The following is a 12,769-nucleotide window of genomic DNA, read 5'->3' on the forward strand; positions in this document are numbered from 1 at the left end:
GCAGCCCTGCTTGCAAACCTTTGTCAGGATCTGAGAATGCATAATACCTCTATTAGGTTAGGTAGGTTAGGAGCACAGGACCCTTTGGCAGGAATTCAGGGCCATTCATGTTACATCTGTGGAACAACTACTATGCATTAGGGTGTGGTAAAATGAAGATGTGGAGGTCCTTGCCCTGGAATGTATGGTCTACTGGGGGGCTGGGGGAAAATGGGAAGTGAGTGACAAGTCCACAGCTCTCCAGAGGAGGTGGTGGCAGATAGAAGGGACTGAAGGTACAAAGCACGGTGGCATGAAGAAATGAGGGCTGCATGAAACCCAAATGAGGACTGCATGTGGTTTATTGAGGGCCATTGTTCCAGGAATGGCCGAAGACTTGGGAGAGACAAGTGGGAAAGATAAGCAGACAGGCTTGGAGAGAGGTTTGAGAAGGCTTTTCCGTGGAAGGTGGTTGAACTATTTCCCGAGGACAGTGGGGTCTTTGAAGGGGATCCCTTAGCCAGGGATCTGATCGGATTTGTTGTCATGACAAACTAGCTGTCATGTGGAGATGGGCTAGGCAGGGGTAGGTCTGTCAGACGAAGGAGACTCTGGGACACTTACTGAAGTAATGACCTCCAGAGCAGTGCCCCTAGCTGGCCTGTCTCAAAGCCAGGGCTTTGCATCCAGGTTAAATATTGGCCACAGATTGGATCTTAAGAGTTATTTTTAATAAAATGTTAATATTAGGATTTTTTAACTTGTGCATTCTTTTGTCTTCAAAATGAAGTGCAAAAGGAGTGTTTGCCTGAGGAAGCTCTTTAGTTGGACTTTAGCTGAGATTGTATTAAATAAATGGCTTACTTACTAACATTTCTTTTTTTCCTTCTGTTGGACTTGAACTGTCAACATTTTTAAAGTGAAGGGAGTAGAGTGAATTCTTTTAAACATTTGTCAATATTTGGGTATTGGTGGTATGGCCATCTGGCATAGGCAACAGGTATTTGTGTAGAAACGTTTCTCAAGGACAGGCAACCTCTAACTGGGATTTCATGGCCAGAGATATTTTGGATATGAATGTGTTAACAGCTTTGGAGAGACACATTGTTAGAGATTTAGGCTGGTGACTTGTAGAACCACTGAACTCTGTGAGACAAAAAGGACCTAATGAAAGTTTCTAGCTCCAAGGTGGCCTGCCTCGGCCTCCCAAAGTGCTGAGATTACTGGCATGAGCCACCACACACGGTGGGTTTGTTCATTTTCATTGCTGTGTTATTGCATTGTGGGAATGTACTATTCATTCTGTTGATAGACATCTAGCCTGTTTCTGTTTCCATGCTTTATGAGTAACGCTTCTCTGACCATTCTCATAAGTGTCTTTGGTGAACATATGTGTTCATTTCTGCTAGCTCTGTATGTAGAGGTAGAACTGCTGGGTTCAGCTTTAGGAGATAGACTGCCAACAGTTTTAAAAATAGTTGTACCAGCTTACACCATGCCAGCAGTATATGAAAGTTCTCACTTTTCTCTATATTCACCAACACTTAATGTTGTCTTTTTAACTTTAGCCATTCTTTGAGCTGCTAGTTGTATTGTAAGAATAATGGGCCAGGTATGGCAGTTCACGCCTGTAATCCCAGCACTTTGGGAGGCCAAAACAGGTGGATCACTTGAGGTCACGAGTTTGAGACCAGCCTGGCCAACATGGTAAAACCCCATCTCTACTGAAAATACAAAAATCAGCCAGCATGGTGGTGCACGGCTGTAATCTGAGCTACTTGGGAGGCTGAAGCAGGAGAATCACTTGAACCTGGGAGGCAGGGGTTGCAGTGAGCCAAGATCACACCACTGTACTCCAGCCAGGGCAATGGAGTGAGATTCTGTCTCCAAAATAATAATAATAATGATAATAATAATAAATAAATGAATAAAGTAAAAAGGTCGGGCACAGTGGCTCATGTCTATAATCCAGCACTTTTAGGAGGCCAAGGCAGGTGGGTTACCTAAGGTCAGGAGTTCGAGAGCAGCCTGGCCAACATGGCGAAACCTCGTCTCTACTAAAAATACAAAAATTAGCTGGCACGGTAGCAGACGCCTGTAGTCCCACCTACTCAGGAGGCTGAGTCAGGAGAACCCAGGAGGCGGGATGAACCCGGGAGGCCGAGGCTGCAGTTAGCCAAGATCATGCCACTGCACACCAGCCTGGGTAATAGAGCAACACACTGTCTCAAAGAAAAAAAGAACAACCAAAAACTAGTAATAAATTGCCAGATATTTTGTAGGAGCTTCTCACCAGCAAGTTCTTGTGTTAGTTTATTTTACCAACATTTTTGTCTGGTTTTCTTTAGTAAAAGTATTTATAATTCTGTATTCTACTTCCATAGGTAGATGACTGATGCAAGTCCAGAAGGTTGAGTTTCCATGATGTAATGTGATATGAAATCTTGCATCACTGGTGACATCTGGCAGGAAAAGGGATGGGGAGTGGTTAAAGGTGAATTAAGCCAGATGCTTGTTTTCAATGTGCTTTTGACTCGAGGCCAGTGAGAAGCTAGTCTTTTTAGTAGAGACGAGGTTTCACCATATTGGCCAGGCTGGTCTCGAACTCCTGACTTTAGGTGATCTGGCCGACTCGGCCTCCCAAAGTGCTGGGATTACAGGCATGGGCCACCATGCTCGGCCATGAGAAGCTAGTCTTTTTGGTTCTTGAAAATAGTGCTTTTAGTCTAGAGGCTGTGACTGATGTAACTAACAGGCCTTATTTTTTGGTTTTCAGTGAGGTGCTGGCGGAGGAGTCCATAGTATGTCTGCAGAAAGCCCTAAATCACCTTCGGGAAATATGGGAGCTAATTGGGATTCCAGAGGACCAGCGGTTACAAAGAACTGAGGTGGTAAAGAAGCATATCAAGGTGGGTTGAATAGTACTGGGCTGTGCATTGGACCAGGGTAAGAATGTTGGTGTCTCACCTCAGATAGCACACAGAAGGGATATGTGATCACAGCGTTAGGATAGCACAGGCTCTTCCTGTTTGGTTTTGAAGTCCCTTCTTGAAATTTGATGAGGCTGGGCGCAGTGGCTCATGCCTGTAATCCTAGCACTTTGGGAGGCCGAGGCATGTGGATTGCTTGAGGTCAGCCTGACCAACATGGTAAAACCCCGTCTCTACTAAAAATACAAAAATTAGCCAGGTGCAGTGGTGGGCACTTGTAATCCCAGCTACTCGGGAGGCAAGGCAGGAGAATCGCTTGAACTCGGGAGGTGGAGGTTGCAGTGAGCCGAGATCTCGCCATTGCACTCTGGCCTGGGTGACAGAGTGAGACTCTGTCTCAAGAAAAAAAAAAAGAAAAATTTGAGGAGTTTGGTGTTGGGAGTTTTTTTCCTCCATAGCCTCAGTATTATGGACTGTTTTCGCTCTTGTAGGAACTCCTGGATATGATGATTGCTGAAGAGGAAAGCCTGAAGGAAAGACTCATCAAAAGCATATCCGTCTGTCAAAAAGAGCTGAACACTCTGTGCACCGAGTTAGGCGTCGAGCCATTTCAGGTCCGTGGCGCCCACAGGGTCTGCAGGGAAACTGTGCAGGGCCTGAGATTTAGGAAGCAGCATTGACTTGGGCCTGCAGCTGATGAGAGGCTTCCTGGTGGGGGTGGAGCTAGACATGAGAAATGGGGAAACATGGTGCATCGTTAATTAGGCCCTGCAGAGGAATTCTCGCCTCTGTGGAGAGCTGCCCTGGTGGGAGGCGAAGCAACTAAGAGATGATCAGAAAGACGCTACCGCTTACCGTAGTTTTGCTTTGGAGGGAATATTAGTTTTTTTTATAATCTCTGAAAGAAAGGTAGGTATAGATACTACTGCACTGTTTTTTCTCTGAAAGAAAATGAAAACAGGAAGCAAAATTAACTAATGATAAAAAGGAATACTACCAAAAAAAACAACCTCTGTGGGTTTTATCATACTCAGAAGCTGCATACACTGAACCAACCAAAATAGCTACTTTAGAAGAAATGCCTCAAAACCTGGAATATCAGGAGTGCAAAGTGCAGTTCAGAACATGCCCTGTCACCTGTGGGTGGATGGAGCTCAGAGGTGGCTGTATTGTGGGTCACTGCAAGTTGGACTTGAGTGAGGACACCAGCAAGGATGAAATGAAACATGGGGTACTGAAACATCTCTGCTTAGAACCAGTGGAAGCAGTGCCAGGATCATAAAAATTAGGACAGATGTGGAGCTTGGAAAGATAATGAGTGCAGCCAGAAGGTTCTCAGGTCCCTCCTCCTGTTACAGGAAGACCTGCCTAGGTATCTGTTTGGAGTTAGCCTAGGAGGGAGATCACCTTTAAAGGGCAAAGAATCCACACCTGGTAGCCAAGAACAATCAGGCAGAGGAGAACATGAAGTGGAGCTTCTTGGAGTCAACATAAATGTCTTAAGTATAATAGATTAGTTCACAATGTTAAATGAAATTGTGTAAATTTATAGGACATATAAGAAAAATTTATATGTCCTATGAAAAAAATGCCACTTTTTTTTCCTGGTTACCGGTTAGGAGTATGGCAGGGACGACGAGATGGGTTTTGTTGGTAAGGTGAGATGATGTGATGATGTCCATAGAAGACTGAGTATTTAGGTATGAGCTGGTCATACCACCCTGCAGCTAACCCACAGCAAGCTTTCCAGCCAATTTACACTTTTCATAAAAGTGCCCAGTGCCTGGAGAAGTCTAATCATAGAGACAAAAGGTAAAATGGTGGTTGCCAGGCTTGGGGAAGGGAAAAACTGGAGACTGAAATTTGAGTACGAAATTTCACTTTTGCAAGAGGAAATGTGTTTGGAGGTGATGGTCAGGGCTGCATAACAATATAGCTGTACCTAATACCACTGAACGGTACACTTAATACCACCGAACGGTACGCTTAATACCACCGAACGCTACGCTTAATACCACCGAATGCTACGCTTTTTATACCACCGAACGCTACACTTAATACCACTGAACTCTACACTTAATGGTTAAGAAAGTAAATTTTATATGTATCCTACCACAATTTTTTTAATTGGGGGAAAAAGTACCCTGGTACCTGTTCACTTTTCTTCCCTGGGACCTTCCTTAGGAAAACCTTTGTGCCATTTTCTGTTGACCATGAGTTGACTGACTTGTAAGTTTAACTGAAAGTCTGTCATCCTAGCCGCCTTCTCTTGTCTTTCTCTTCCTTTGAAGGAATTCACTTGGAATCTTATAACAGTGGTACATTGTCTTATTCAGGAAGAAGGAGAGACGACCACCTTGCAACTAGAAAAAGATTTGCGCACGCAGGTGGAATTGATGCGAAAACAGAAAAAGGAGAGAAAACAGGAACTGAAGCTGCTTGAACAACAAGATCAAGAACTGTGTGAAATTCTTTGTATGCCCCACTACGATATTGATAGCACCTCAGTGCCCAGCTTAGAAGAGCTGAACCAGTTCAGGCAACATGTGGCAACTTTGAGGGAAACAAAGGTACACTGCCTACATTCATACTTCCTAAAAGTCACTTTGGTTTTCCTCTAGGTATCTTGTAATTGCTTTGTTTTAAAGGCTTCTAGGCGTGCGGAGTTTGTCAGTATAAAGAGACAGATCATACTGTGTATGGAGGAATTAGACCACACCCCAGACACAAGCTTCGAAAGAGATGTGGTGTGTGAAGACGAAGATGCCTTTTGCTTGTCTTTGGAGAATATTGCAACACTACAGAAGTTACTACAGCAGGTACGTCTCAAATTATCCCTGGGATCTCCCTAGTATAGAGCAGTTTGAAAGAACTGACAGTTGCTGGGTGTGGTGGCTCATGCCTGTAATCCCAGCACTTTGAGAGGACGAGGCGGGCGGATCACAAGGTCAGGAGTTCGAGACCAGTCTGGCCAATATGGTGAAACCCCCATCTCTACTAAAAATACAAAATTAGCTGGGTGTGGTGGCGGATGCCTGTAATCCCAGCCACTTGGGAGGCTGAGGCAGGAGAATCGCTTGAACCTGGGAGGCGGAGGTTGCGGTGAGCCAAGATCGTGCCACTGCACTGCAGCCTGGGCAACACAGCGAGACTGTCTCAGAGAAAATAACAACAACAACAAAAAATGGTGGCTCACGCCTGTAATCCCAGCACTTTGGGAGGCCGAGGCGGGTGGATCACGAGGTCAAGAGATCGAGACCATTCTGGTCAACATGGTGAAACCCCGTCTCTACTAAAAATACAAAAATTAGCTGGGCATGGTGGCGCGTGCCTGTAATCCCAGCTACTCAGGAGGCTGAGGCAGGAGAATTGCCTGAACCCAGGAGGCGGAGGCTGCGGTGAGCCAAGATCGCGCCATTGCACTCCAGCCTGGGTAACGAGAGCGAAACTCCGTCTCAAGAAAAAAAAAAAAAACCACATTTTTTCCTACAGTCTTAAATAAGGAGCCAACGCAGGTAAGAGAATGAGAGACGATAACGATAGTAATATAGACAATCTTGATTTCTGTTTTGTAACGGTTAAAAAACCTTTATATGTAGCTCCAAGAAAATGAAATTGAAATGATAGATGAAATAATATTAGTCATTTGAGTTAGCTTAGTGTTTTAAACGTTCTTTTCCGTTCTAAATTTGAATGCTAATTCTTGGAGTCTGAGATCCTGACAGCTTACAGTTTGTGTTTAGAAGGCATGAAAACACTGCTTTGAACTCTCATGGAAGGGCCTCCTCTCCCTGTGCATCCAGACGTTTCTTTGTAGGAAGCCAAAGGGCTAGTCTCTGTGCTTCTGCTTTGCTGTGAATGACACTGGCTTTCTGTGCTGCAGCTGGAAATGCAGAAATCACAAAATGAAGCAGTGTGTGAGGGTCTGCGCACTCAAATCCGAGAGCTCTGGGACAGGCTGCAAATACCTGAAGAAGAGAGAGAAGCTGTGGCCACCATTATGTCTGGGTCAAAGGCCAAGGTTCGGAAAGCGGTAAGAAACCCAATGGGTGCTGGGTCAGCAGTCTTCTCTCAGCACTTCTGTGTTAGTTATAAAGAGTGTTGATTTTGTTGGGCGCAGTAGCTCACGCCTGTAAGCCCTGCACATTGGGATACTGAGGCGAGTGGATTATTTGGGGTCAGGAGTTCAAGACCAGCCTGGCCAACACAGTGAAATCCCGTCTCTACTAAAAATATAAAAATGAGCTGCGTGGTAGTGGTGTGCACCTGTAACCCCAGTTACTTGGGAGGCTGAGGCAGGAGAATCACTTGAACCTGGGAGGCAGAGGTAACAGTGAGCCAAGATTGCGCCTCTGCACTCCAGTCTGGGTGAGAAAAAGAGACCCTGTCAAAAAAAAAAAAAAGTGATTTATAATGCTTTGCATTATAATTTTACTTAAAAGGGGGAAACTTCTGCAAACCTAAATGCACACAGAAGTATGGCAGCCACCTTTAGCAAGCCTCTTTCTTTCAGCTGCAATTAGAAGTGGATCGGTTGGAAGAACGAAAAATGCAAAACCTGAAGAAACTGATTGAGGCAACTCGAGTGGAGCTGGCTCAGCACTGGGACCAGTGCTTTTACAGCCAGGAGCAGAGACAAGCCTTTGCCCCTTTCCATACTGGTGAGTACGGGAGTGAAGTCTTGGTTGGTTTGTTTGGAGACAGGTCTTACTGTTATCTGGTCTCAAATTCCTAGGCTCAAACAATCCCCCACTTGCCTCCCAAAGTGTTGGGCCACCACACCCAGCCAGAAATGGCGTCTTCCTGTGACCTGCTCACTAGTTTTTAACAAGTGCAGACATTCCCCAGAAGTGTTTCCTCTTCTGAACAGATGATGCCAGCTTTTCAAGACATTGAGTATAACTGCCATTCCTGTATGGAAGAGCATTTGCAAATATTATTGGGAAATATTGGCCTCTTGCTTTCTGAAGCAGTGTGTCACTGTAGGCTCTAGCTGTGAAGCTTCAGTTTCTGTCAGGGGCTTCCTTCCTGCCAGGTGCAGTGTCAAACCCTTGACAATATTATTCCACAGACTCCTCATGTCAAGAGGTGAGGACACTAAAGCACATACATGCTGAGTAACTTAATCCAGAGACATACAGTGGGAAATGCCAGAGCCTCCGTCGGAGCCAAAAGGAGCTTGCCTCCTGGAGCCCAGTGGAATTGTAGTCTGAGCCGAACTAAGTGTAAAAATGAAGCTATCCCAACTAAATTCAATAGCTATTTTTGCACATTTTCTGTGATTCCCCCATCTACTGGCTGGGCAGGACAGAAAGGAAGAATATGAGCCACTGGCCGCGGTGGCGTGTGCCTATAGTCCCAGCTACTCGGGAGGCTGAGGCTGGAGGCTCTCTTGAGCCCAGGAGTTCTGGGCTGTAGTGTGCTATGCCGATCGGGTGTCCGCACTAAGTTCGGCATCAATCTGGTGACCTCCCAGGAGTGGGGGACCACCAGGTTGCCTAAGGAGGGGTGAACCAGCCCAGGTCGGAAATGGAGCAGGTCAAACCACTGCAGTCCAGCCTGGGCAACATATCGAGACCCTGTCTCTTTAAAAAAAAAAAAGGAGGACTATGAAAGAAACCTGAGACAAGGCAAGAGATGATGCAGATTTTTGACATATTTTAGTCTCTATACTAGTCTCTTAGACTCCAGTCTCCCAGGCCGATTGTGACAAAGCTGGTTTTTATTAACCACTATCATCTATTGCACACACACGCCTGTTCCTGTATCATTTTACTATAAGGAAAAAAAACCTATTTCCACCTTAGGGAATGGGAAAAATTGGATACTAAACACTAGACGAATTGTTTTAAAATATTGGGCCTATATTTTGCAGAGGAATACACAGAAAATCTGCTCCAACTCCATGATGCTGAGATTGTGCGGTTAAGAAACTATTATGAAGCTCACAGGGAACTCTTTGAAGATGTCCGGAAGTGGGAAGAAAGCTGGAGGCTTTTCTTAGAGTTTGAGGTACTGCCCTAGTTTATGTGTTTTTGTTTCAGCTGTTTTTTTAGAGACGGAATCTTGCTCTGTCACTCAGGCTGGAGTGCAATGGCATGATCTCGGCTCACTGCAACCTCCGCCTCCCGGGTTCAAGCGATTCTCCTACCTCAGCCTCCCAAGTAGCTGGTCTTGAACTCCTAATCTCAGATGATCTGCCGGCTCAGACCCCCAAAGTGCTGGGATGATACGCGTAAGGCACTGCGCCTGGCAAACATTTTACATTTTTAACATCCATTTTAAGGGTACATTTAGCAAAAACCAGATTATCTATAAATCTCCTCACTGTGCACATTGAAGCTGCATTGTTTGAGAATGCTGGCAGTGAGTGAGCAACTAAAGGTGCCCCCATCAGATTTCTGAGTGCAGACCCTCCTCCTTGTCCCTTCACACACCTGTCTCCTGGAGAGACGTCATCATCTGACATCCAAACCAATGAAGGAAGCCAGTGATGTTAAACATTAGAGTCTGTCTTTCTAGATTAAAAAGAAACAGTAGTTTTCCTGCACCCCAGTGAATGATCTTGCCCGTGTGTGAGAGTGTCCGCAGCTCACTGGCTTTAGAACATCACAGTTCCTCACTGCCGGGAGCAGGCAGGAATGCAGACCTCTTTGAGTGGCTTTAATCATATCATTTTATGAGAACAAAGCGTCTTAACAGAAATTACTGGTCTTACGGTGCCAGGTTTTCCACTAACTGTATTTTTCACAGAGAAAAGCTTCAGATCCGAATCGATTTACCAATCGGGGAGGAAACCTTCTAAAAGAAGAAAAACAACGAGCCAAGCTCCAGAAAACGCTGCCTAAGGTAATATTGTTGCTAAGGGTTTTTGGTGCTTGGCTGCAAAGATACCTCACTATTTGTATGTCTTTTTCTTTCTGTTGTTTTGCCTCAAAAGTATTTTCTTCAAAGCTTCAGTAGAGATAATAAGTTATACATTCCATATAAGCAACTGAGTATCAAAGCACACTCCTTTGCTAGGACTGCCGTCATAAAGCACTGCGGACTGGGCAGCTTTGACAATAGCAATTCATTCTCTCACAACTCTAGAAGCTGCAAATCTGAGATGCACATGTCATTGGCAGAGCTGGTTTCTTCTGAGCCTTCTCCCCTTGGCTTTGTAGACGGTCGTCTTCTCCCTGTGTCCGCACATGGTTTTCCTGTGATGTGTGTGGCCTAATCACTCCTGGTCATATGAGATTAGGGCCCACCTGATGACCTCATTTGAGCTTAATTCTCTTTTTTTTTCCCCCAAGAGATGGGGGTCTCACTATGTTGATGAGGCTGGTCTTGGACTCCTGGCCTCAAGCAGTCCTCCCATCTGGGCTTCAGGAATGCTGGGATTACAGGAAATGGGCCACCACACCTGGCCTTAATTCTCTTTGTAAAGATGCTGTCTCCAAATACAATCACATTCTGAGGTACTGGGGGTTAAGGCTTCAACATTTGAATTTGAGAGGAACACAATTCAGCCAGTTACATCAGGAAAGCTTCTGAGAGAGAGTCTTGTCAGCTTCATTACCATTTTCCACTTTGATAATAATAACCACTTTTTGAGTGTCGGGGATATCATTTCAAAACACTCTCATTTAGTAATTCATCTAATCCTTACAACATCCCTGTGAGGTTGGTATTATATCCGTTTGTACAGACAAGGAAACTGAGGTACTAAGAAGTTAGGTAAATCTGGCTGGATGTGGTGGCTCACTCCTGGAATCCCAGCACTTTGGAAGCCCAGGCAGTTCGAGACCAGCCTGGCCAACATGACGAAACTCCGTGTCTACTAAAAATACAAAAACTAACCAGGTGTGGTAGTACATGCCTGTAATCCCAGCTACTCAGGAGGCTGAGGCACAAGCCCGGGAGGTGGAGGTTGCAATGAGCCGAGGTCATGCCACTGCACTCTAGTCTGGGTGCCAAAGTGAGACTCTATCAAAAAAAAAGAAAAAAAGTGACGTAAATTTGCTGACTGCTTCACAGGAGTAAGAGGGCGATTCCAGATTGAACCCCATTAAGTCTGATTCCAGAGTCCTGCTCTTCATGTTCACTGCTTGCCTCATATTGTTGATCTTCCCTATGCTGCCTCCAGCTTCAGGCACCAAAACCTTAGTGGTCAAACTTTGGGTTCTTGCCATTTTCCACTCTGGTATATGGTGTGAATGAAATGTCCCAGGCTTTGATTTCCAGTCACTCTGACCTGTAGCCTGTGTGCCCAGCTACCTGAAGTGAGGCTAATGATGCTCTGGGATGGAAGAGTCACCCTCTAGGGAAATCATTTCATTTGGGCCTTACAAAAAAGATTTGAAGTTATGAACACGTCCTTCTTTCTGGTCTCAGCTGGAAGAGGAGTTGAAGGCACAGACTGAACTGTGGGAACAGGAACATTCAAAGGCATTTCTGGTAAATGGGCAGAAATTTACGGAGTATGTGGCAGAACAATGGGAGATGCGTCAACTGGAGAGAGAGAGAGACAGACAGGAAAGAGTAAGTAAGATGGTCATCCGAGCAGCCCAGAGTCTCTGCCAGGGACCGGGGTTTGTTGAATTGGGAGCCCATGGCAGCTCTTTTTAGCTCTGTCTGCAGAGACATGAGCCTAGATTCTGGGCCCTGCTTCTGTTCCCCTCCCAGGCCTGCTCTCTTCCTAAGATTTATCACTGGTGCTTCTGACTTTCACACAGCAACTCAAGAACAAAAAGCAGACAGAAACAGAGATGCTGTATGGCAGTGCTCCCCGAACACCCAGCAAGCGGCGGGGACTGACTCCCAACACACCGGGCAAAGCACGAAAGGTAAACGCAAGGCCTAGGGAAGTGCTGATTTCAAGGGAGTGGTGAGGGTAGTCCCAGCCACCTCCTGCACTCTGTCCTGCAGAGACGGGGAAACGGTTTTTCTGTCCCTTCATGTTGAGTGCACTTGAGAGTGGATGGAAGGCTGAATAGTGGCATCTAGTGATAGTCACCAATGGCCAGCTTTAGTGTGTGCACTTGAGTCCTTGCCTTCAACTCAGAAGGGGGCAATGAAGGCCAACATTCTGGTAATGATAAAGAAAGCTTCAGCGGTTTTCCTGAAAACCTGTAATGTTATTTTCCCCCTGCAAGGCTAACAGGTGGCCATGTGGTAGCATGTGAAAACCTTCATGCTTACTCTGTGGAACATGTAATGATTCTTCATCTCTAGAGCACAAAGTCAGACAGGACTTTATTACTTTTTTACTTTTTGCTTTTAAGACAGAGTTTTCACTCTTGTTGCCTAGGCTGGAGTGTAATGGTGCGATCTCAGCTCATTGCAACCTCCGCCTCCAGGTTTAAGCAATTCTCCTGCCTCAGCCTCCCAAGTAGGTGGGCCTACAGGCACCTGCCACCACGCCTGGCTAATTGCCTTTTTGTATTATTAGTAGAGATGGGGTTTCACCATGTTGGCCAGGCTGGTCTTCAATTCCTGACTTCAAGTGAGCCACCGCACCTGGCCAGGAATTCTTTATATACTTTGGATGCAACTCCCTTGCATTACACTAACATTTCCCAGGGGCCGGGCACGGTGGCTCACACCTGTAATCCTAGCACTTTGGGAGGACAAAGTGGACGAATCACCTGAGGTCAGGAGTTCAAGACCAGCCTGGCCAACATGGAGAAACCCATCTCTACTAAAAATGCAGACATTAGCTGGGCATGGTCACACACGCCTGTAATCCTAGCTACTCGGGAGGCTGAGGCACAAGAACCGCTTGAACCCAGGAGGTGGAGGTTGCAGTGAGTCAAGATCACACCACTGCAGTCCAGCCTGGGTGACACAGACACAGTAAAACTCTGTCTCAAAAA

The 12,769-nt window shown here is 45.7% G+C and overlaps 1 protein-coding gene across 1 annotated transcript in view; it reads left to right on the plus strand.

Annotated features, from left to right (window-relative positions):
• PRC1 (protein regulator of cytokinesis 1) overlaps positions 1 to 12,769 on the plus strand; it is a 34,423-nt gene that overhangs the window by 13,568 nt on the left and 8,086 nt on the right. Inside the window, exons 5-14 of the mRNA XM_037730494.1 lie at positions 2,756 to 2,888; positions 3,401 to 3,523; positions 5,246 to 5,479; positions 5,558 to 5,728; positions 6,793 to 6,942; positions 7,423 to 7,570; positions 8,785 to 8,921; positions 9,663 to 9,758; positions 11,289 to 11,435; positions 11,630 to 11,781. Coding sequence (XP_037586422.1) covers positions 2,756 to 2,888; positions 3,401 to 3,523; positions 5,246 to 5,479; positions 5,558 to 5,728; positions 6,793 to 6,942; positions 7,423 to 7,570; positions 8,785 to 8,921; positions 9,663 to 9,758; positions 11,289 to 11,435; positions 11,630 to 11,781 — 1,491 coding nt within the window. The remainder of the gene's footprint in view (positions 1 to 2,755; positions 2,889 to 3,400; positions 3,524 to 5,245; positions 5,480 to 5,557; positions 5,729 to 6,792; positions 6,943 to 7,422; positions 7,571 to 8,784; positions 8,922 to 9,662; positions 9,759 to 11,288; positions 11,436 to 11,629; positions 11,782 to 12,769) is intronic.

Source organism: Cebus imitator, unplaced genomic scaffold, assembly GCF_001604975.1.
Source record: "Cebus imitator isolate Cc_AM_T3 unplaced genomic scaffold, Cebus_imitator-1.0 Scaffold348, whole genome shotgun sequence".
Lineage (NCBI taxonomy): Eukaryota > Metazoa > Chordata > Mammalia > Primates > Cebidae > Cebus > Cebus imitator.